Source organism: Mizuhopecten yessoensis, unplaced genomic scaffold (genome assembly GCF_002113885.1).
Source record: "Mizuhopecten yessoensis strain PY_sf001 unplaced genomic scaffold, ASM211388v2 scaffold7167, whole genome shotgun sequence".
Lineage (NCBI taxonomy): Eukaryota > Metazoa > Mollusca > Bivalvia > Pectinida > Pectinidae > Mizuhopecten > Mizuhopecten yessoensis.
In genome coordinates this window covers 148,750-171,900 of record NW_018406914.1, presented here as the reverse complement: position 1 = coordinate 171,900, position 23,151 = coordinate 148,750, and the positions used below count along the sequence as shown (strand labels likewise).

At 36.6% G+C, this 23,151-nt stretch overlaps 1 protein-coding gene across 1 annotated transcript in view; it reads right to left on the bottom strand.

The window, feature by feature from the left end:
• Positions 1 to 23,151, bottom strand: part of LOC110453192 (inactive tyrosine-protein kinase 7-like) — a 156,173-nt gene that overhangs the window by 8,209 nt on the left and 124,813 nt on the right. The window contains exons 7-14 of the mRNA XM_021502044.1: positions 15,882 to 16,011; positions 9,872 to 10,038; positions 7,803 to 7,942; positions 6,031 to 6,178; positions 4,848 to 5,117; positions 4,451 to 4,602; positions 2,467 to 2,587; positions 19 to 192 (exon numbers count right to left, since the gene is read on the bottom strand). Coding sequence (XP_021357719.1) covers positions 19 to 192; positions 2,467 to 2,587; positions 4,451 to 4,602; positions 4,848 to 5,117; positions 6,031 to 6,178; positions 7,803 to 7,942; positions 9,872 to 10,038; positions 15,882 to 16,011 — 1,302 coding nt within the window. The remainder of the gene's footprint in view (positions 1 to 18; positions 193 to 2,466; positions 2,588 to 4,450; positions 4,603 to 4,847; positions 5,118 to 6,030; positions 6,179 to 7,802; positions 7,943 to 9,871; positions 10,039 to 15,881; positions 16,012 to 23,151) is intronic.

The following is a 23,151-nucleotide window of genomic DNA, read 5'->3' as shown; positions in this document are numbered from 1 at the left end:
AAGTTGGTTTTTACTAACCGAGAGATTTGCGGTTCCTTCTCTGCATCAGCATTCTGTAACTGCAGAAGGCAGTCAGCCCAATCACAAGTGCGAGGTATGCGGCTGCACTACACACGGCTATAATGATAGTCTTCATCATGTCAAACCCTTCCTCATCATCTGGTTCAGCGGACTTATTGTAGTCGTTGGTAGCTAAGTTAACGACAAGGAGAAAATGCTAGTTATATATTACAGCAGACCGTATCACATAATCATGTCTCAGTCCGTAGTTGGAAATTAAATGCTGATACTAAATGTTAAGAAACGTTTGCAATATTGAATGTTCAGAACCACTAGAGGACATTTTAAAGTTAAGAACAGACATTTGTAAAATAAGAACCATCAACTAAAATTATAAGTTGAATCACCAGACCGCCAAAAATAACGCACACCATAGTCATCTGAATTTCAAATCCTCGGCAAGGTAAGAGTGATTTGGTGAAGTGTAATTAACTGTCTATATTGAAAATTGTTACAAAATGAACTTCCATTTGTATCTGTACCACCATAATATAAGACATTTCAATTACTGCTTTAAAGTAGATTTGTTTTCAGTATAAAATTTATAAAAGGAAACAATCATATATCCAATTCAAAACACAAAAATACAACCTTTACAACTCTTTACAAAATATTTTCATCACTTTAAGAGAATAGGATTAATGGAAGCACGATTCTCCATCTCTCTCAAATTCATTATAATAAAAATATAAAAGGATTTAAACAATCAAAGAATGAATTTGTAAATGTTTCAAAAATATAAAATATAACAATATCATTTTTCTGACAAATATATGAAATTTGTTTATGTTCACCCTTTTTTCTCTTTAAATAAAAACATTTTAGTAGCTCTTGTGAATAAATGCAAAAACTCATCAATCCATATCAAACAAAAGCTTGTAATCTAATGAATACCATCTAAGGTACAGGTAACTATCGCAGCATACAAGTTTTTTTTCTTAATGATAAGGGTGGTTTTCTATTCTTCTAATGTTAGAGATCAACTGTTCACTGCATCAAAACCCTGGGAATTACACAGCAGGTCATATTCTGGTGACCTTTTGCAGCATCCAATCAATAAGCAGCTACAGGGAAGTCTTTTTGTATAGGTCATCCTGGGGTTCAAACAGAAGATACCAGAAAATGGCTCCTCTAGGATACAGGTATTGATGCAGTGACAAGTATACATCTAGATCTTGTACCAATTCTACGAGGTCACTTTTACTATGCCTTAAGACCCACAGAATGGAAGCACAGGTTCAATGAAAGCTATCAATCTTTTGCAAAACTAGGAAACCCATGCTAATAAGAGTTGAAAGAAATGAAGTCTATAAATGGGAAATGTTGATCACATCAAGAAGCGTGAAGCACAACAAAATCCAGTCAAATTCTAAACAAAATGTCTTTATTAATCAAGTATTATGAATAAGTCAGATGCTGTACATAATGACGAAATCTTTCTCCCAATGAGAGATGATGAGTTAGGGCTGACAAAACGGTGGCCATGAAGTCACATGCAGCACAGAAGTCAAACAGTTTACTTATCTATTTTCTGGCATTGTTGCCATAGTGACATGAAGTTTAACGTGATTAGATATATATATATATATATATATGAACATGGAATGATAAAAGCATCCTTATGGGGAAAACGTCCATGAACACAGCTGTACAAGGCAGAACAACAGAGTCAATAATGAGATCCTTCGTCCTTGCACGTGCAAGTTACCACTAGAATTCCACCGCAAGTCGCCATAGTGACTCATAGAGTCATATGCTGCAAATATTTACAATTCTGCTCTAAAACATATATCACAGAGACATTTTCTGTATTTATTTACAGTTCTGTTCCTTACATATATACATGTTATGTGATCCTTCGAGACTGACAAGCAGACGACAACAGTTGCAAATCAGATATTATTATGTATGGAAACCATTATACAGAAACAGTACCATATGTAATAATCTATCAATTTTACCATTGTTGTACTGAAACACACCTTACGTTATTTTCCTTTTCATTATTTTTAACCAGTAAGAGTAGCCTCCCTTGAGACTGTTTGTGGGCTATATGACTTCCTAGCAGTATGATTATCATGACCACCACTAAAACAAGCTATAATACAGAAAAACTAAAATTAATACCACCTCATGCAAGATGAATGCTTACATCTCAGTTTTTTAACAACAATAGTTTTCTAATGGATAACAAAAGCGTTATTCTCAAAATTGAATTAAATCTCTAGTCCATGTTGGTGGTATTTGGGCTGTTACCAATATACTTTCACCAAGAAATAACTCTCACACAACTAAGATACTAAAAAAGGTTGTCATAGACACTGAGAGAGAAAGAGATAGAGAGAGACAGAAAGAGAAATAGGAAGAGACAGAAAGAGAGACATGCAGACATAGGACAGTACTTACTAGCAACATTTAAGTAAGCTTCCCTGCGGATAGACCCAGCTGTGTTGTTTGCTGTGCATCCATATTTTCCTTTGTCTTGAATATAAACTTTGCTGAGGTATAATGTTCCATTGCTGTATTTCTGAAACGACAAAAAATAATCAAAGAATATGTCAGTAAGACATGAATCGCCCCATTACCATGCAAAGTAGCCTCTCTTTTTTTGGGGACAAATTTCTATAATTTTTTTAATTATGTTTGTTTCCCAGAATAGTATTCTCATACTCGACCTATTAGTAAACTTTTATCAAAATCTGAAGTTCCTGCTGTGATGTCACTAAAATGGTCGGCTAATTTCTATAAATAGTCATGATGACCTTGGCCTTTGGAACTCTGAGCTAGTTCAAGGTATTTTGTACCTTTGCATAAAACTTGATAAAACTGAAGATATTCACTAACAAGAGGCCCAGGGGCCTTAATAGCTCACCTGGTATTTTATTTTTCAATTTAAAACCTGCTGAGTACCATTCAGGTTTATCAAAGGAGTACAAGTAACAAAGTTGCATCTTCCATTTATAAATATTCAATTCCCTTTGCCCAAAGATTCTCTAAAACAAGTTTGGTTAGGTTAAAATCCCTTCAACGGTACAGAAGGAGAAGGATCTTTAATGTTTTCCTCTATTTCCCCTAATGGGCCCCACTAATCTGCCCCAAAGAAGGGGAATCCACACACCTCAGTTTAAACAAAATTGATTCTTTTCTCCCTAAGCATGCTTCAGACTGCATTTGGTTTAAATCCCTTCACTTGTATAGTAGGAGAAAAAAAATCCTCTATTTCCCCTATTGGGCCCCGCTCCTATGCCGCCAGAAGGCCCACACCCTCCGTTTATACAAACTTGAGTCTCCTTTGTCCAAAGATGCTCTAGGACAAATTTGGTCAAAATCCTTCAATTGGTTGAGGAGAAGATTTTTAAAGATTTACCTATTTTCCCCTATTTGGCCCCGTCCCTCTGCCCCCAGGGGGACCATACCCTCCGTTCATACAAAACTGAGAACCCTTTGGCCAATGATGCTCCAGACCAAATTTGGTCAAAATCCCTTCATCGGTACAAAAGGAGAAGGATATTTGATGTTTTCCTCTATTTCCCCTAATGGGCCCCACCCATCTGCCCTTAGAAGGAGGCCCACACACCTCAGTTTATACAAAATTGATTCTTTTGTCCCTAATCATGCTTCAGACTGCATTTGGTTAAAATCCCTTCACTTGTATAGCAGGAGAAAAAAAATCCTCTATTTCCCCTATTGGGCCCCGCCCCTCCGCCCCCAGAGGGGCCACACCCTCCGTTTATACAAACTTGAGTCTTCTTTGTCCAAAGATGCTCTAGGACAAATTTGGTCAAAATCCTTCAATTGGTTGAGAAGAAGAACATTTTTAAAGATTTACCTTTTTTCCCCTTATTTAGCCCCGCCCCTCTGCCCCGAGGGGGGGCTATACCGTCCGTTTATACAAAACTGAGAACCCTTTGGCCAATGATGCTCCTGACCAAGCTTCAGACTGCATTTGGTTTAAATCCCTTCACTTGTATAGTAGGAGAGAAAAAATCCTCTACTTCCCCTATTTGGCCCCGCCCCTCTGCCCCCAAAGAGGCCACACCCTCCGTTTATACAAACTTGAGTCTCCTTTGTCCAAAGATGCTCTAGGACAAATTTGGTCAAAATTCTTCTATTGGTTGAGAAGAAGAAGATTTTTAAAGATTTACCTATTTTCCCCCTATTTGGCCCCGCCCCTCTGCCCCCAGGGGGGTTATACCCTCCGTTTATACAAAACTGAGAACCCTTTGGCCAATGATGTTCCTGACCAAATTTGGTCAAGATCCTCTGAGCCATTCAGGACAAGTAGCATTTTAAAGGAAAAAGTTGCCGGACGCCGGATGCCGGACGCCGGACGCCGGACGCCGGACCAGGTGAGCTAAAAACACAACAGATGACTTCATTTGTAACTTACAATGACGCGTGTCTTGTCAAAGTCATCTGTGAAGTAGTTCTTGTCCCAGATGATCATGGGAGGCGGGTCACCACTGGCAACACAGTGTAACATGGCTGACTGACCTTCAAACACTGTGGCATTCTTCGGCTGTACTTGGAATCGCGGACGTTCTGCAAGTGTGTAATGAAACTAAATGAAATAATTTTTTCTTCAATAGAAAACAAAGACTACATTTACAATTTTAACTTTATCATTAACAAATACATCTGTTGATTGAAATTATTCATTTTTTCCCACAGGAAAGGAACCTCTTTTATTAGGAATAAAAGGAAGACATAATGGTGGATTTGCTGTAAGGAGCTGTAAGTTTTAAGTTCTGTATAATTACACAGTGTTACTTGAAAGTTGTACATACCGACAACGTCGATGTTGATGGTGACATCGATGGCTCCCTGCTTGTCGTTGTAAGCCTGACAGGTATACAGACCGGAGTCAGATCGCTGTACTTTGTAGAAGTGAAGAGTTCCTTCGACATTCGCGACATGTGGAGCAATATTGATGCGCCCATCTTTAAACCATTTGATGCGGACTTGTCCATCTCCCTCAGCAAAACATGGTACGCTGGCATCCTGGTCAAGAAGCTCGATGAAGGTATTCTCTGGTCGAGGGTCAAACTTCAGCTTTTCTGTAACGTAAGTACATTGTTACTAAACATTTTACACCTTTTTTGAGAGGAGCACCACATTAGATTTCTAGGAGCAGAATCACTATCTGTTAATATGATTAATGAACAATGTATCTCCGAAATTATACCTATATCTCTAACCATGTATATTTATTCCTGAAATGGAGGTAAGCTCTAACTATGTATATAATGTACTCACTCCTGTCAAGGAGGAAGGCCCTAACTATATGTACACCTACTTCTGACACAGACACAGGTTCTGATCAGACATACCTACTTGTGATACGAAGGTAGGTCCTAATTATATATGTTTATCCCTGATATGGAGGCAGACCCAGTCTTTGAATACTTACTTCTGACACGAAGGTAGGCCCTATCAGAGAAGATACTTACTTCTGACACGAAGGTAGGCCCTATCAGAGAAGATACTTACTTCTGACACGAAGGTAGGCCCTATCAGAGAAGATACTTACTTCTGACACGAAGGTAGGCCCTATCAGAGAAGATACTTACTTCTGACACGAAGGTAGGCCCTATCAGAGAAGATACTTACTTCTGACACGAAGGTAGGCCCTATCAGAGAAGATACTTACTTCTGACACGAAGGTAGGCCCTATCAGAGAAGATACTTACTTCTGACACGAAGGTAGGCCCTATCAGAGAAGATACTTACTTCTGACACGAAGGTAGGCCCTATCAGAGAAGATACTTACTTCTGACACGAAGGTAGGCCCTATCAGAGAAGATACTTACTTCTGACACGAAGGTAGGCCCTATCAGAGAAGATACTTACTTCTGACACGAAGGTAGGCCCTATCAGAGAAGATACTTACTTCTGACACGAAGGTAGGCCCTATCAGAGAAGATACTTACTTCTGACACGAAGGTAGGCCCTATCAGAGAAGATACTTACTTCTGACACGAAGGTAGGCCCTATCAGAGAAGACAAGATCCTGTCCCGTGGTATTTGCGACACAAGCGTATGCTCCAGCATCTTGCATTTGGACATCACTAATTGTCAGTGTTCCTCTGTTTAAATCCATGCGATGGCGACTTGACCCCTACAATGAGAGAATGTAGCCCGACTTATAGTAATCCCTGCATTCACATGAACCAGTATCAATACTTCCACACACAAAGCTATTTTAGCATGCATATAAACAAAGGGACATATTTAAAAACTTTTGACAATGTAAATTATCCCACAATAGAACTAGTTCACAATAGTCCAACTATGAAACCCTCAGCATTTTTAACAACAGTTTTAGGTTAGCCTTGGAAAGTTTGCTTCCTTTGCAGTATAACTCCAATAAACCCATTCGTCTCCAGCCTTTTTGTCACTTGTTTAACTGACTGTAAAATTACAACGTTACATTGTACAGCAAAAATAGAAATGTTCATTTTTTATTGTTTATTTGGAATTCTGTTGTGATTTGTGTTCTTAATACCAAATACAGTACAAAAGGGTTATGTTTTACAGGGTGGGTTAATAAATCCTCCTTTCCACCTCCCAATCAAAAGCCCTGCTGGGTTATTGCCAATTTGATCCTTTAAGTAAAAATTGTTAAAAACAACAAGTCCCATAAACGACTCCTGTCTTACACCTATTTTCCCCCCCCCCCATAATAACTCGATCTGACAGATGCACGACCTGGATCTACTATTTACCTGTCATAAACGAGCTTTTGTACAGAACAGGTGTGTAAACATATTTACACAGGCAGGGTGCACAATCTACCATTACAGAATCCATCTCCCATTGAACCAAGCACAATACCGCAATCCATTAATTTTGAATAATTACATATCGCTGTCAAGAGTAAATCAGAAACTGTCGCACCTGTACAATCAGATCACAATATATGTCACTTTCAATATACATATAATGTGGTATGTCAGGATTTTTTATAATTTCATCTGGTAAATAAACATGTCACAAATATGAGATATTAAAGAAAATGAAGAAAACTAAATCATAAATGTACTTCAGAAAGGTATGTTACGACGTAAAATTTGGTTGAAAGTCACAGTATGAACATTTGAAAGAAGTTTTGAAATAATGTGTTCAAAGATATTTTTTTATTAAAAAACAAATCTGCCAAAAACTATAGACACATACTCTACTTGGCATATCCTGCTAGCCCATACAAACAGAGGCCCAGATCTAGATAGAGCCTGGGCTGTCATCACAAACTATACTCATACTGTAAATAAGTCCCTAGGGTTAAGGCCAGACCATAGATATCGTACTAGTATCTTCATGACCAGCAACTGCATATATTGGTTATAGTATAGGGTTGGTAACTCAACTATTTCCAAGTTTTAACCTCTTTTACCTCAGCCCCTTGTAGGTCTTCGTACGTCTCTCTGTTTTCACATTTTAATCATAATCACCTGAGGATGTTTTCAAGCAAGCATGGTTGAAATATATCTGATAGTTTCAGAAGAGATGTTGCTCAGAACAATATGGCCAAATGACCCCGTTTTGGCCCTTTCCGTCCGCCTCCTGGGGTCAGACCTTTAATTGTTTCTGAAGCTTCATTACTCAATCTGACCAAATATAACAGATGTTAATCACACACTTCCAGAGAAGATTTCACCAGGTGAGCTAATAATTAGCATATTACCAAATACCAAATAAACTGTTGATCTAAACCATTGCATTGGACAATTAATGATTTTTACCGATTTCACATATTCGCCGTCTTTGTCCCATATCACTGTGGTAACAGGGGGTCGGGTACCAGTCGCCTGGCAGTTGAAGGTCACTAAGCCGTCCTCCTCGACCTCCTGAGGCTGTGGTGGCCGTCGGATGATAGGGGGCACTGGAAAACATATCACTGTTAGACAATCACTAAGATATATGGAATTGTAATACCTGGTACAGGCACCTCTCACTGTAGACCTTAAAGCAGACGCTCTACTACAAAGCATCTCACTACTTTTAATACCTTTCTAACCACTGTAGACATTTATGGACTGATGAAATATATAAAATGTCAAAATATATCTTGTCTGTAAACTTTATAGATATCTGGTCAGATTAATTTTATATTATATTTCACCTAAAAATATCAAATTCTTTTTTTTTAGTCTAAAATAACAATCATCAGAAAAAGTATTTTATTGCACAAAACACTATAAAGAAAAGTCATTTTTGATTTTGATTTTTAGTTGTTTATATCTTCTGAAAATGATTGATAATGTAGAAAAATTCTACCTTAATCATACCAAAATTGCATACAACTTCAGCTTTCCAGACAATGAGTAGCCATAAAAACAAAACTCATATTACTAAAATGTACCAAACAAAACCTCTGTTGGTTTTCTTCCCAATCTCTTTCCCATATCTATAACACACAATAAATGCTGGGTACCATTTGCCTATACAGATGGTGTATATTACATTCATCATACCTCCTCCAGACATAACTCCACTTAAACACATCAGACAGAATTACAGGTACCAGTTCCAAGCTAATGCGCCAAATTTAAATCAACTGCATATAAAGCTGGTTAAAATGAAATGCGTTGTGTATGAAATTGGTATGCCAAGGAACTCTTGTTGCGTGGAGCAGTGGTAGGGGCAAGAAAGGCTATCTTAGCAGGTTATGTAATGCTTTTGTAAAAATCCGCAACAAATTAACCATTTTGCATAGAACCAGCGTGGAAAAGATTTCAACACTATTATGGACCATAGACACTAGAACACTATAACACATGAAGTGTCCCACCCAGCCAAATCCAATTGACCAACTTTCTTTCATCTGTTGTCATGACGGTTGCATTAATGCTCAAGATCGCTATAATTTCAAAAAGATTTTTTAAATTATAAGATTAGATTTTATTTTCAACATTTAGTTTTTGAAATTAAAATAATTTGTTTCATGTTTCATTTAGACTTTAAAAAGAAGTGAAATAGAAAGTTAGAATTTAAAGTTTTATGTCATATAATAGTTGAATATGCTTCAACATTAAAGTGAACTGCTAATTTTGGTCCTTTCTCTTCATTACGCGACAAATAAGGTTGACAAAGAACTGAAGAAAGAGGAGTGCTGTTAGTTATCTCCTCCTGTTACTAGTTGTAGGTAAACGCGCCAGAAATGTAATGGTACGAGCATCACAGTATGCAAGTCTGATAATCATATAAGTAGCAGACAACAAGACTGTTTATCATTTCTATCTGTCCCTAAGCTTATAGGGAAAGGAAACCTCTATTAATGTCTTATACTGCTAATGGAGTTTTCCTACAGCAAACAGCGTCAATTGAAAATCAGAAATGGCCCATTCCAAATCATTAGCGTCTTGGAAGGATTCTAAATAGAATGTAGTAAGAGCGCTAGGTAGCCATGTTGAATGGGGATATAGTGGGAAGTCGGTATTTGGACTTCAAAGCTCACCTCCTGATGTGAAATTTGTCTATTACATGACCATGTGCCTTTTTTTTCTTTCCTCGTGTAGCTAAGTGGCGTTAAATGTTTAACAGTAGATAACATCACCTGGTCTTGTCATATGATATGCCATCGCAATAACTATGAGACTCTTTGAACATTCAAACTTAAAACTGTGTAAGGTCATATAATCAGAATCAACTGTTTATTCAACAGTGTAGATTTGTTATATCATTCATTGTGTGTTGAGATAGACTAGCAATGACATGATATGTACATTTTATATTAATGAAATTGTCTTTTCCAGAAGAAAGATTCTTTTCTGACTAGAATGTTTGACATGTTTTTGAGATATTTCCTCACCTGAAACGGTGATCCAAACATTTTGACGTTTTTCTCCAGCAATGTTTACAATAACACATGTGTAGTTCCCAGAATCCATTTCCTGTGGGTTCTCAAAGACAAGGTTGTCTTCTTCCACGTGGATCTGACCAGAATCCCCAATCAGCAAATCGTTACGATCATACCATCTGCAAAAGCAAATAAAATGCATCAAATTGGGAAATGGACTTAATTTTATGACAAGTTGAGATTAATGTTGGAGATTTGTCCCAAGAAGTATCTAGATAAAATGTATCTGCGTATGTTCTTGACATTGTGCCAAAGTTGTGAAAATCCCCCCAAAATCCTCACGTTACATAACACACTTATCTGGTTACACACCTGCCTCAACTTCAAAACTTTCCAATTATATTCACAAGATTGCCATCGGACCCCAGCAGAAACGTTTGCCTAAATTGCTGCTACAATATTAGTCCGGGATATAGATCATTTTTGATGGGCTCTTTCCAAAACTTTTGAACAATAATACTTTGGATGGCGTGATATTAGATAGAATATTTAGCCATTGATTATTTGGGATCGTTCTTCTTAAACCCTCCAAGAAATGGTTTAATAGGTGTATGTCTAAGTACGGTGATAACTGTCGAAATGATTTTCAAATATAATTACAATTTCAATTCCGTGCTGTTATATAACAAATGTTGCCGCCAATCGTAAAAAACTAGCTGACAGTAAGTCAACACAGTATAGTGCATAAGGCAATTTTATTTGACCTTAGTTGACCTTGACCCCAAGATTGATTTTATGGAGTGCCCTAGGCCGTTTAGAGAGGAAATGTGGAAAGAAAAGTAATTGAGAAAACTATATCCATTGAGAATGTATGACCAGGAGAACTAGATTGAGAGTTAACTACTCCTTACGAATTCCTTCGCCATTCCCCATCAAAGTAGGCACATTTGTATCGAATAAAGCTAAGTGATTTTTGTACTTTATTATGGGTCACCATAGACATACCAGGTTGTGCTCTTTCACATTATACACGTGACCTTGAAATATCTCCTTTGATAAAAATGGCCGACCTTTTTTTAGCGTCCTTGTTGATCATATATTTCTTACAAAAATTACACACCAGATGTCTTCGACTTTTCTTTGTCTCCCGATTATATATACGCAGAAACATAATTCAGATGATTATATCAGAAGTCTTTTCTCAAAATGCAAATAAATTTACTGCTTGGATGGTTTCCGTGGTAATGTAACTGAACAAAAAGCCAGAGAAGTGATGTTGCTCCCTGATAAGGAGCGTCGGCCATTGTCCCGAGGTAGTGTTTTGTTGTGCGCTAGCTCTTGTGTGTCTTTAACAGGCTACCTCCAGATAGCATCTCTAGCTGATCTCAGAGATAACGTCAAGTGTGCATGTGTTGACATCAAAAGTTTACAACAGCTCACTAACAATTCACCATAAAACTTTTTCAAATAAAAAAAAATCTCATTTAAAAAAGGAAAAAATTGTCAGCCTATGTAACTGTATAAGGTGTTATGTCACAAACGTAAAAATAACATAATAAATACAGCATGACGCGTTGCTAATTCAGTGTTCAAATCTCCATGAACAATCTACAAAACGATGCAAATGAATGGCAGTTAGTTCCACAAAAATCATATGCCCTTCATTAAAAATGTAATTCATATGCAAATTATGCATGTTTGCATATCAAACAATTGACATCTAAATGATTCATTTGCATAAATTAACATCAAAGTTGAGATTATATACTGATAACGCTGAATCTTACTCATCACTGCCTGTTATTGTAGCTATCAGACAGATCTAGTCGACTTAGGTCAGTCTAACGCATGCATAATAGTAAATGGCCAAAACTTCAGCAACAGAAATCTAAGCACTTTGTTATCTTTGAGTAACTTTTACAGCATATTTTCAATAATTCAGACAAAACATTTCTACAAAAACTGTATAACAAAATTAATAATTCCTGAATAATAATAATAAGACAAATTATCAGTATTGGATTGGCTAAGCTATGATCAACATCTTGACCAATCAAATTACATTTCTAGTTATGAGATCCCCAGCATTAGGCAGAGCCTTTCCTGTGTTATAGTCAAGCAATGTCTGATAAGAATTACACCACTCATTTTCAAAATTCTGGCAAACGTTTCTTATTAAATATGATCCATACTAACTCTTGACATTTTTTAGGCAATCATGTGTCCGCCATTTCCAGATTTCCTATTTAATGCATAAATGGTCCCAACAGATGAAATTCTTTATCATAAATGTGGGTAGTAACAAGCGAGGGCCCATTATCAGAACAATTGTTCTTAAAGGAATTACAAGCCAATCTTCGGTCCCTGATGGAAATTCTCCGCAGTATCAGATATAGGGATATACAGATGGAAGTAGTTATACATGTCTCGCTCAAATACAGAATTTACGACAAAGCCACGCTACACAATATTAATAACATGGTATGCAAATGTTTGCATATCTCTAGTGGCGTAAATAACAATATCTATATAAACACAACCTGGGGCCTAATTACTCTGCTCGCAAAAAATCTTATTACTCCGCTCGCAAAAATCTTATGTAATGTCTTCTGCAGAAAGTTTTTCTTTCGCATTCTGTGTGAAATAGCAAAACAGTTCCAATGGATGCTCCGAGGTGAACATCCGCGGTTATTAGCCTCTGTTTTCAAACATTGACGACAGCAAAAAGATGAAAAACAGAATACAAAGTACACGGAACATGTTTTTGCCAAAAAGGCGAAATTTACGATGTAAATATTTATCTAACTCCGATATTTGTCATGTGACTATAGCTCACCATGGTTTCTGTAGTTACAGCCATTGTGCAGTTGTAGCGTGAAGCATTTTTACGATGGAAACAGATTGGACCTACGTGTAATAAACTTATGACAGACATATTAGAGATTACCATCCCTGTTATCACTTGTGTAACAACCCTGAACAAAAGACAAACCCTGCTGGGGGCGCATGTTAAACTAATGTTGAAAATGAGAGGAAAGATTACAGAAGGCACTGCTATAATATATGAAAACCAAACCTCACATCTCATACTGGATGATTTGTTTGAGGATGTGTTAGTTTAGTGACACATAAATGTGGAAAAAATCCAATGAAAAACTACATCACTTAAAACTATGAATTTGAAAAATTAATTATACTTCTAAAATATTGCCAGAAATCGCTTGAAAGATGGTGATAGTTGTTTTGCAAATTTTCATGGAGATTTTCTTCTTTCTTTAAAAAATATGTTGAATGAGGCATCACCAAGACTGATCCCTTTTGGGTTATATGTAACACATTGCCTCTGTGTATTCTGTTTCTCAATGACAAAGAGAGAATCACCCAAGATGTGTTACATCATTTTTAATGAACAAGAAAGTAGTTTTACTGTAACAGTCTGCATTTCTGGTAACCTTTACATAACGAAAAAGTAACTATTGAATTTTTTATAGCATTTTCTTCAATCTTGAATCAAGTGTTATAAAATCAGAACTATTTTTGTTTGTTAGCCTTTGTGAGTGCCCCTTAATTTTAATACTGAAAATACTTAAGCTTAGCATACTTCACCACCAAATAATACCCGACATCAAAAACAAAGCGAGAGAGAATGAAAATACTTGTGGTGTTTACATGAGTGTTTTGAAGAAGCCAGTCTTTATGTTATCACAAGTGAAGGATTGAAGAGAGAAGTCTATAAAATTCACAAGTTTTACAAGGACCTTAAAAATCCTATTTCAAAAAATCAATCTATACTCAAACTGAAACTGACGACACTTTTACATTTTTAAATTATATTTTCCCATAAACTAAAAGAAAACCAGATGCACCTATAACTATATTAAAGTTATTTTTTTATTGCTGGATAATAAAATTCAAAATAACCTTATTATGTATGCAAACAGCATTTCAAGATGCTGTTTCGTTTTCTATTTTGAAAACCTTCAACTTTCTTCAAAGAAATAACAGATGCAGACAAATTACTGGAGCAATATAGCGAATAGCACCGAAGAGGGTCCCAGGATCATTTCAGACTCTTTCCATCTGTTCAGGACCCACATATTTGTGAAGTTTCATAAGATATTTTTAAAGCTATCGGACGTCATGGTCAGGAAAAGCATTCAACAGATTTGACCTTTGATCCCTTAATTGTCATAACCTTGACCTTAAAGGAAAAACCTTAAAGTGCTACACAACACTCTGTTCATCAATACACATATATTTGAAATTTTGTAAGAAAAAGTTCAGCAATTAAAAAGGCAAGGTGCATATAAGCATAACAATGATTTGAACTTTGACCTCTTGTCATGACCTTGATTTCTAGGGTAATGATACAAACAACATATTGACATGCCATAAGACAACTGAGGGTCAGACAAAAAGAGCTGTCAATATATGGTGGAGGGGAGTAGTCATAATGAATTCACTACAGGGAACACATCTCCCTGGGCTACAATTAGCATGACAGGTGAGGAAACTTGAACAGCTAATAAGTGGGGAGGAGGCCAACTATCCAGGAAGGAGGGGAGATAAGACGTAATCTCAGGGACAAGCTCACTGGCAATATTACTGCTGTTTAATATAGCACAAAACATCCAAAGTCCTTAAACCACCGATACCAAGCAGATGTTTTATCTTATTTATGGCTACTACAAGAAAAACAAAATGGCAAACATGATTATTCAATGTGATGTTTGATTCACCATAGCAATGACCTTTGGCCCCGGAGGTCATACAAATCTGTCCACACCACCAACGTCATCCCCAGACAACATAACATCCTAAATTATGGCTACCTAACATTTGAAGGGACTATTGAAATGGTTATGTTACGTTTTGGTGGATTGTGTGCTAACACAGTTGTATTGTAAGCTTGTCCTTGTCACGGATCTCTCTCCCTTGACCCTGTAGTAGACTTCGCACTGCATACTTCATTAGTTTTTACGACTAACCTCAAGTATACTTTATCTGTAAAATAAAACCTTTTAATTCTCTGCAGCGAAAGAAGATGAAAAGAATGAAAATGTTGTCACTTATTTAATGGCAAAAAAAGGAAACTCCATTTCAGAATGGTGTATTGCAGCCTTGAAGTACACAGGAACTAGAGTCAGAGACTCGGTAGAGGGGATGTACTTTTATAACACAGTGAGGGGAGTTTTTACAAAAACAGCTTCATCTGGATTTTTCATGTTATTGTTTCTGTAAATATAGTTTTCTCTTGTGTGAACAGCAGTCTTGATTAGTTTACCATGTAAACAGTAAGTGTAAGAATGGCGTGTGTGATTGCAGCTGGTTATAAGCTCTATCCCCCTCACAAAGTTAAATCACCACACCTCACTGGCCCCAGCCAGGTACTTATACATACAGTGGTCTAGCTACTACAAACTATGAATTCATAACCTTGGAGACTAGTTTATAGAAATCATGTCATAATTGGTACAGGAATTCTCCTGTTATGACTGTCCTGGCTAAAAGTTAATACAGTTACAATACTTTGTAAAAAAAAAGGCCTCTTGCCCACTTTTGCAACTTCATTACGATATATAAGACTTTACAGGTATAATTCACTTGATATGCTGACTCAAAGCAGGTATGATTATTTTTTCCTCCCTTCCACTTCAGTTTTCTCCTTTTTCCTTAGTCTTATATACATGCCGTTAAATGGTGAATTTAAAGGTTAACAAGTATGAAGATGGACTAATGCTGAAGAAGGGTGCATGTTCATAGAAGATGAAGATATAGGCTGAACATGAGGTACATTAGTGCTATGATATATATTCCATGCTGTGTACTAATATTCCCTGGTTTATTAAATTTGTTCATGTCGCAGAAGGCAAAAATATTTTAAGAAACTGCGGTGAACATTTCCTGGTATACAGTAAGCCGATAAAGGATAAGATGTAGGCAGAGGGAAAATGTAGGCAGATGAAGTATGAAATTGCAGGTTGAAGCAGGTATAGGCTGATTAAGGCTGAGGACTACCCACCTTAGTGTAGGCTCAGGCTGACCACTAGGTTGGAACACCTTTACAACAAATCGGCTGTGAGATGGCAGCACCATCGGGAAGTTGGACATCAACCTTGGCTCAAATGAAATTGGCGTAAACTTGTCAAGATCTGCAACAAAAATAACTTCAGGTCATACAGAGGACACACATAGTATTTGTTTATACTAGACAATTGATTACGATCATATGCCTAGTATTGCACAAAGTCGTAAGGTTTCAATGTCAACTTCTGATGAACTTGTCACCATCATAACAGGATCAATGATGCTGAAAACAGAGTAAGGCAATTAGTGTCTCTAAAATAGCAACAAGATAACTAAACAACCTATAGAGAAAAGGGGGATTAATTAGCATTAAGTCCTAGATAATAGTTCAAGGTCAGCATATCTTATATTCACATCATAGCAACACAACAACAAAGTGCATTTTAGTGTTTATATGTCAAAAATCAATTCTGGTCAAGTCAATCTCTGCATTTCTTGTTCCAAAAAAAGTTGGGGTAATTATCTTGAAACATGACAGGAATATTGGAATGGCTGCTGTTTACAGATGTTAGTTCTGTGGTAGGAAACTGTCATGTGGTGCTGGAAGGCTGGAAACTTAAATGTTTAAACTACAAGATACTTTTTATTAAATAAAAACTATTTCATTATCAGCAGTACCACACAAACATTTACTGGTAGGTGTCAAAAATAATGAGTTGATTTTTCAGAGAAAAAAAAAAATGATCTAAGTACCATACCAGCAGCAGGTTTACAAAATAGAGCAAAGACAATTCTCAGAAGTTACTCTTACAGGTCGGATTGAAATCTACTGATATCTGGGTTACTCATCCTCAGTGTAATACAAGTACAGACTAGTGATTCTGTTGTGACATTTGTCTAAAGAGGACCTGTATAAGGTGACAAATAAAGTACCTATATGTGTATAAATGATACTTCTTACCTAGAAACCTAGCTATATATACTAAAAGGTCAGATTATCTGGATAGACAGTATTTAGGAATGTCTTATAAAAAAACTTTTTCATATCAACAAATTTATTTAAGACATACGTCTAAAAAGACAACTGTTTATAAACAACAGGAAAAAAGGCACCCTTTCATACTTCAATCTTCCACCAGAATAAGATTAAAGCAGTAAGACATGATGTTGTACATGTCAAACAAGTTAGGTATTTATATATACAGTAATAATATGTATATGTCCTAGGATAAATGCCTTTACTTTGTGGCCAGCTATATACTTGCTACAATGAATCACAAACTCTTTACAATAGCTCAGTTTTCAATGCGCAATACCATCGAGCAATGGACCAATGATAACGTGTGCTGAGAGACTAGACCAGCCACAACTCTCACAGACAAGGGAAGGAAACTCCTGCACAGATCTGTCAGATAAATACCAAAGCCACCTATGGCACACACACTAGTATAATATTGGGAGAACAAATAAATCAGCGTCCACAATAGAAGCATTCTGTCAGGAATATGAGAAAATATTGTACCTAACAATGGCGGCTGGCGAAAGAGAAGCAACCAAATCATATCACACAAAGATAAAATTTCTAAACGTTAGTAATCGCCTATGGGGAATTGTTACTACGGAGGTCAGGGGTCGTGGTATAGATTGATCATAACTACTACATCTGTGACAGTGTACGATGACATGGGTGGTCACAGTGGTAACGTAATACCCACACACCAAATCAATGTATCAAACCTCCATTGAGATTTGGAACCCACGGATGAATACCCCGTACCATCAATCAGTCCCTGAAAGGCACCTGAAGAGGCCAGTAAAGACGAGCCAATAAAAGGAAGGCGAGAGGTGTTGGTCCCAGCCTTATTACAGCGATTCCCCTAAGTACATATGTCAGTAGCTGATGTATGATCCTCCCCGACCCTGTAATGAAGTTAATTTTTCATGTGGCATATGACCTAAAATAAATGATCTGCAATTTCCTTGCTCTAAATTTTCAAATTAAATTGTGTCTCTCAAACACATTTTGATGTGGGTGATCCCAACTGGCATCATTCAAAAATACAATATAAGATACTTTATTACTCCCCATGCAAAGGAGAACCCCACACACCTAGAACTGATAGCTTCAATAATATCTATTAAATCCTTAGTTTTAAAAAAAAAAATGTGACATTTGTATCCTTAAATTATCTCTAAATGACAAAATATATATAATCAATTATTATCTTGCTGTACTCTTCCAAAATAATCTAACAAATATTGACCTCAAAGAGTGCCTCCTGGACATTTTGTCAGGTATACATACCATCAGATTATTTTCCCAATTAGCTCCCTTAGGTAACTCTTCCCATCTTGAAGGAGATTTTGCTCCAATATCTGAACTTGTCCCTGTTAACCTAACAGAGTTGTTGGCTGGGTCACAATGATTCAAAGTGACTTATTACAAAAAGAGTAGTAAGTGCTCAAACATCACGGAAGACCAGGCCTCTGTTGCTCAAAGGCTGGTTAGAGTTTACCAGTGGTGAGGGGAAATTCGAAAATATGAACATAACAAAATTCAGAACCTCGGATATCACTTCATTGTTATAAATTGGTTGAGACAAATTAGACCATACCTGCCAAGTGACCCGATTTCGTCGGGTTATACCCGGGATTTTAGCCCTTCACCCGCTTTATTAACTCCACACGCCGGGTTACGATGTTGACCCGGATTTCGTCAATTTCACCCGTTTTCACCCGGAATATTTTCGTATATTAGAAGTTACCAAAATCACTCGGAATTCTCTAGACTTTTCCATCCTTCTTCATAAAAAAGATGATCTATTTCCTGTTTCCGTTTCTCACCAACAGGTAAGTTGTGAGTTGTTTATATACGTATACATATACTAGAACTGTTTTTACAAATGTTTATATAAAGACCGTTGTTACTGAACTTGCCGACAAGTTATTTGTCAGGTGTTTTAACGAATAATAGACTTGTTTTTACAATTGTATTTACGTAGAATATATCTTATTTTGAAGGTAACGTTATGTCTTCTTGAAGGAAGAGGTCGATATCGGGACTTTCAGGTTCTACTTCACGAAATGCTAAAAGAAAAAATAATTGTGCACATATCAAATGTCGTAGGGAAATGAGTTATAGTGTATAAAGTCAGGCGGTCGTGGACCAAACGCTGCATTCTGCACTCAAGTCTTTGTAATAGCATATTTCAGTTGGATCTGGTGCTAAAAACAACGTTACTAAAGACATTCAAAAACACGCACAGGCATTTGATGATTTGTTTCTGTCAATCAAAATGATCCTGACAATATGAGTTCAAACCCTACTTGTATAAAACTGGTATTTTATATGAGTAGGTTGTAACTTCTTATTTTCAGGACCATTTTCATTGACAGAAACAAAATGGTATTTTATACGAGCAGAATGTGACATGTTAATGTCAGGACCATTTTAATTGACATAAAAAAATGCCTGTTAAAACACAGTATCATATTTATTATTATGAATTTATTTTATAAGTTGTGTTGTTGACAAACCTTTTTATTTTTCAGCTTTGAATTTGGTATTGTGGATGAGGATTAGCTAGATCTGCTGGAAGAACAGTTCAATGAAGGTAGAATGTACCTTTTACATCATTAAAATATTAAAGTTTTAATTTAATATCTACTTTTCTTATATTTGTTGCAAAAAACGCCTTTGCGCGCTATAACCCTCTTTTTTATTTTCAAAAGAGGGTCATCACCCTCTTTTAGTATATCCGGGGTTGGCAGGTATGTAAGACTGATGTGTTGTAGGATTAATTCTGCTTTGAAAGCCCTTGTTCCTTATTGGTGACAAGTTGAATTTTTCACTAAATTCTGGTTAGGGTTTACCTTCATCTGAACAACTTGGGCCAGGATGTTAATATCTAAACATTTCATAGTTTTTCTTTCTATTAAAACCTCTTACATCACAGTGTCCAGGACAAAGCTCACAATTTTTCTTAAATGTTCAATATTGGTCTTGTTTTCAGTTTTTGTTCACCAATTAAGATGGAATTTAGATTTAAGATGCATCCCAAGACAGAGAAAAATCGTAAATACTGTATTGTGATAAGTAATTGTAAATACTGTATTGTGATAAGTAATTGTAAATACTGTATTGTGATAAGTAATTGTAAATACTGTATTATGATAAGTAATTGTAAATACTGTATTGTGATAAGTAATTGAATTAGTTTGTGACTGTGGTCCTATTCTTAGCAACATAGAATAATAAATTGATTGTGAAAATTTCTTTTGAATAGACAACAATAGAAAATCATACCAAAACAATTATGAGTTCATTATAAAGTGCCAAAAAATAAACACTTTGATAGATAAGAAGTTGTTTCTTTCGAAATTTAAAATAAAATAATACAGCACAGTGCTGCTTAAAAGTTTAATATATTTCAGGCTATTGAATAAAGAAAATCACCGGGTTCTGTCTTAATGATCGCTTGGTGGTCAGATGGCCTCCGTAGTATCAACGTTTCAAAGTTCTTGTGTATTTCACAGGTTTTGTTTGAAACGGGAGTGACATGTGAATGACTATGCTGGAATCAATCTTTTAATTACGTAACAGTTATGTTTACATTAAAGCCCCAATAAAGATATTGTATATACAAACACTGAGAATACTGAACAGATTTTTAGTGGAAGTCGTTCCACAGACAACTACGCGGGACATTCCTGTGTGCCGTTATGAACACTCTCCGGTACACAGAGCTATACCTGCACTCTCTGCTGATCGTGGCACCTGGATTTATTCAATGTCATCATAACACTTGTTCTTTTGGCCCCAAACCTGTAGTACTTATGAACCTTCATACCAAATATCTTACACTGTTTTGATTAATGCACACCAGAACCGTTCACGACTGTCTAGCTGCGGTTCCATCTGGAGAATTTCACATGCAGTTTTTCATTGAACTTTGGTCTCTAAGGTAGCCCCGTACATTCTGATTGTGAACAGAATCAGCCTGTACTTTGGCATTTCATTAACAGATATGCCGTCTTATAACCACTTACGATGGAACAACTCATTCCTTCACACAAGGTTTAGCTTATCTACCCTTCTCCTTACAAATGGTACAGGACATACCATCTGAATATATATACGTATAGCTACTGTTTTGTCCTGTTTTCAGAAACAAATCTAAGATGGGGATTTTAGATGAATTTCTTAAATTGTTTCTTTGGCATTAATTTGAAAACAATGCAGCATTGGATGCAAAATAAACAAGCAGCGGTGTTCACTTCGGCAATATTTTTCCTGATCGAGCTGATTTTATTCAGAAAGTAATCACTGAACTTGCTTGCAAAGTCTTTTTCAGAATTACAGCTTGGTAGAATAATTTCACCTTTCTGTCCCATTAGGTTTTTGGTGAGTCTAAAAAGCTGTCTATTATCCTTGCAGCATTCTTCAATTCTTTCCGAGTAATAAGCCTTCTTTGACTGAAAGAGTAGTGAACCAACTAGCCGACATTGCACTCTATAAATCTGTTGGTGAACGGTTAATTTGGTTCATCGCCACTGTCTCTCTGCTTTTCTATGGTTCTGTGTTTTTTTACGCGGAAATTTTCATTATACCATGGGGTATTTGGTCTCACATTTATCACCTTAGTCCGCAGAGGTGCATGTTTCTCTATAAGGGCTTCTATACCAGATGTGTATGCTTCAACAAGATCATCAACCCCGTCTTCAGTAGATTGAAGGGCAGAAAACTGAATGTCATTGTTGAAATCTGGTATCGAAATTTCACGGAATTTCCGGAAGCTCACTTCTTTCCTTGCATGATCTGGCTTCCTACAATTCAGTGTTGAGTGGACAGCAAGATTATTACCGGATTGGTTCCCCTTTACATCACTTAGACATGGATCAATCACTGAAATTGCTCCATGAATGACTAAGTTATCTTTCCTTGCTATGACCACATCCAGTGTGTGTAGCTTGTCACATGCTGAATCAGACCCCTGGAATCTAGTAGAACTGGCGAGCATCAACATAAGATAGTAGAAATTTAGGTCACCTGTGATAATAATCTCCTGCTACAAAACAATCTATCATGATATAAAGACCCTCTGTAGAGGATAGGTCGGACACAAATTTACCCCAACGATAAATGCAACTGAAGCCCTGAAATGGCCAGGATTAAAGTCCTTTTTAGCATGGTCGAGAACATTTTGAAACGGGAAAATAAACCATAGTTCCAAACAAGAGGCCCATGGGCCTTAACAGTCACCTGAGTCCTACAGAATTTATTTTTGTTGTTGAAATATGTACCAATTTGAGTAAAAAATTGTTAAGTATAACGTTAACTTAAGTTTGTCAGGACCATGAGCTGATCATTCCTAGACCCATTTTCAGTTAGATCGGCCTATTAGAACTTGTTTTTAAGTTTGAAATAGGTATTTTCAAAATAGCAGCCATGGCAGCCAAATTGTATTTCTGATCGACCCGAAAAATAACAAATCTTTGTCAGGACCACGAGTCGATCATTCCTACAAAGTTTCAGTTCAAGCGGCCAAGTAGAACTTGACTTTAAATGGCGGCCGTGGTGGCCATATTGGATTTCTGATTAACACGAAAAATAATAACACTTTGTCAGGACCATGAGTCGATCATTCCAACAAAGTTTCAGTTCAATAGGCCTAGCAGAACTTGACTTTAAGTTTGAAATAGTTTGTTAAAATGGCGGCCATGACGGCCATATTGGCATTCCAACAAAGTTTCAAAATAACAACACTTTGTCAGGACCATGAGTCGATCATTCCTACCAAGTTTCAGTTCAATCGGCCCAGCAGAACTTGACTTTAAGTTTTAAATAGTTTTTCAAAATGGCGGCCGTGGTGGCCATATTGGATTTCTGATCGACTCGAAAAATAACAACACTTGGTCAGGGAGATGTCAGTAACCTTCCCATAAAATATTAATGAAATCCCTCTGCCAGAATTTCAACTTAAGTTGAAAATGTAAAATGTAAACGGATGACAACGGATGAAGACGGATAGACATTGGTCACTTGAGCTAAAGATCAGGTGACCTAAAAAGGAAATAACAACAAATGATTTTTTTTCAAAATTAATGTAATGTCTGGCTGAATTTTGTATTTAACTCTGTCCTTAATCAAAGAAAACTCTGGGCCTACCTGAATTGTATGGTAATTTCGTTAGTAATAGGATATGTATACTATTCTGGTCCAATATTAATTGGCTGTGGCCATCGGACCAATTCACCTAAGATTG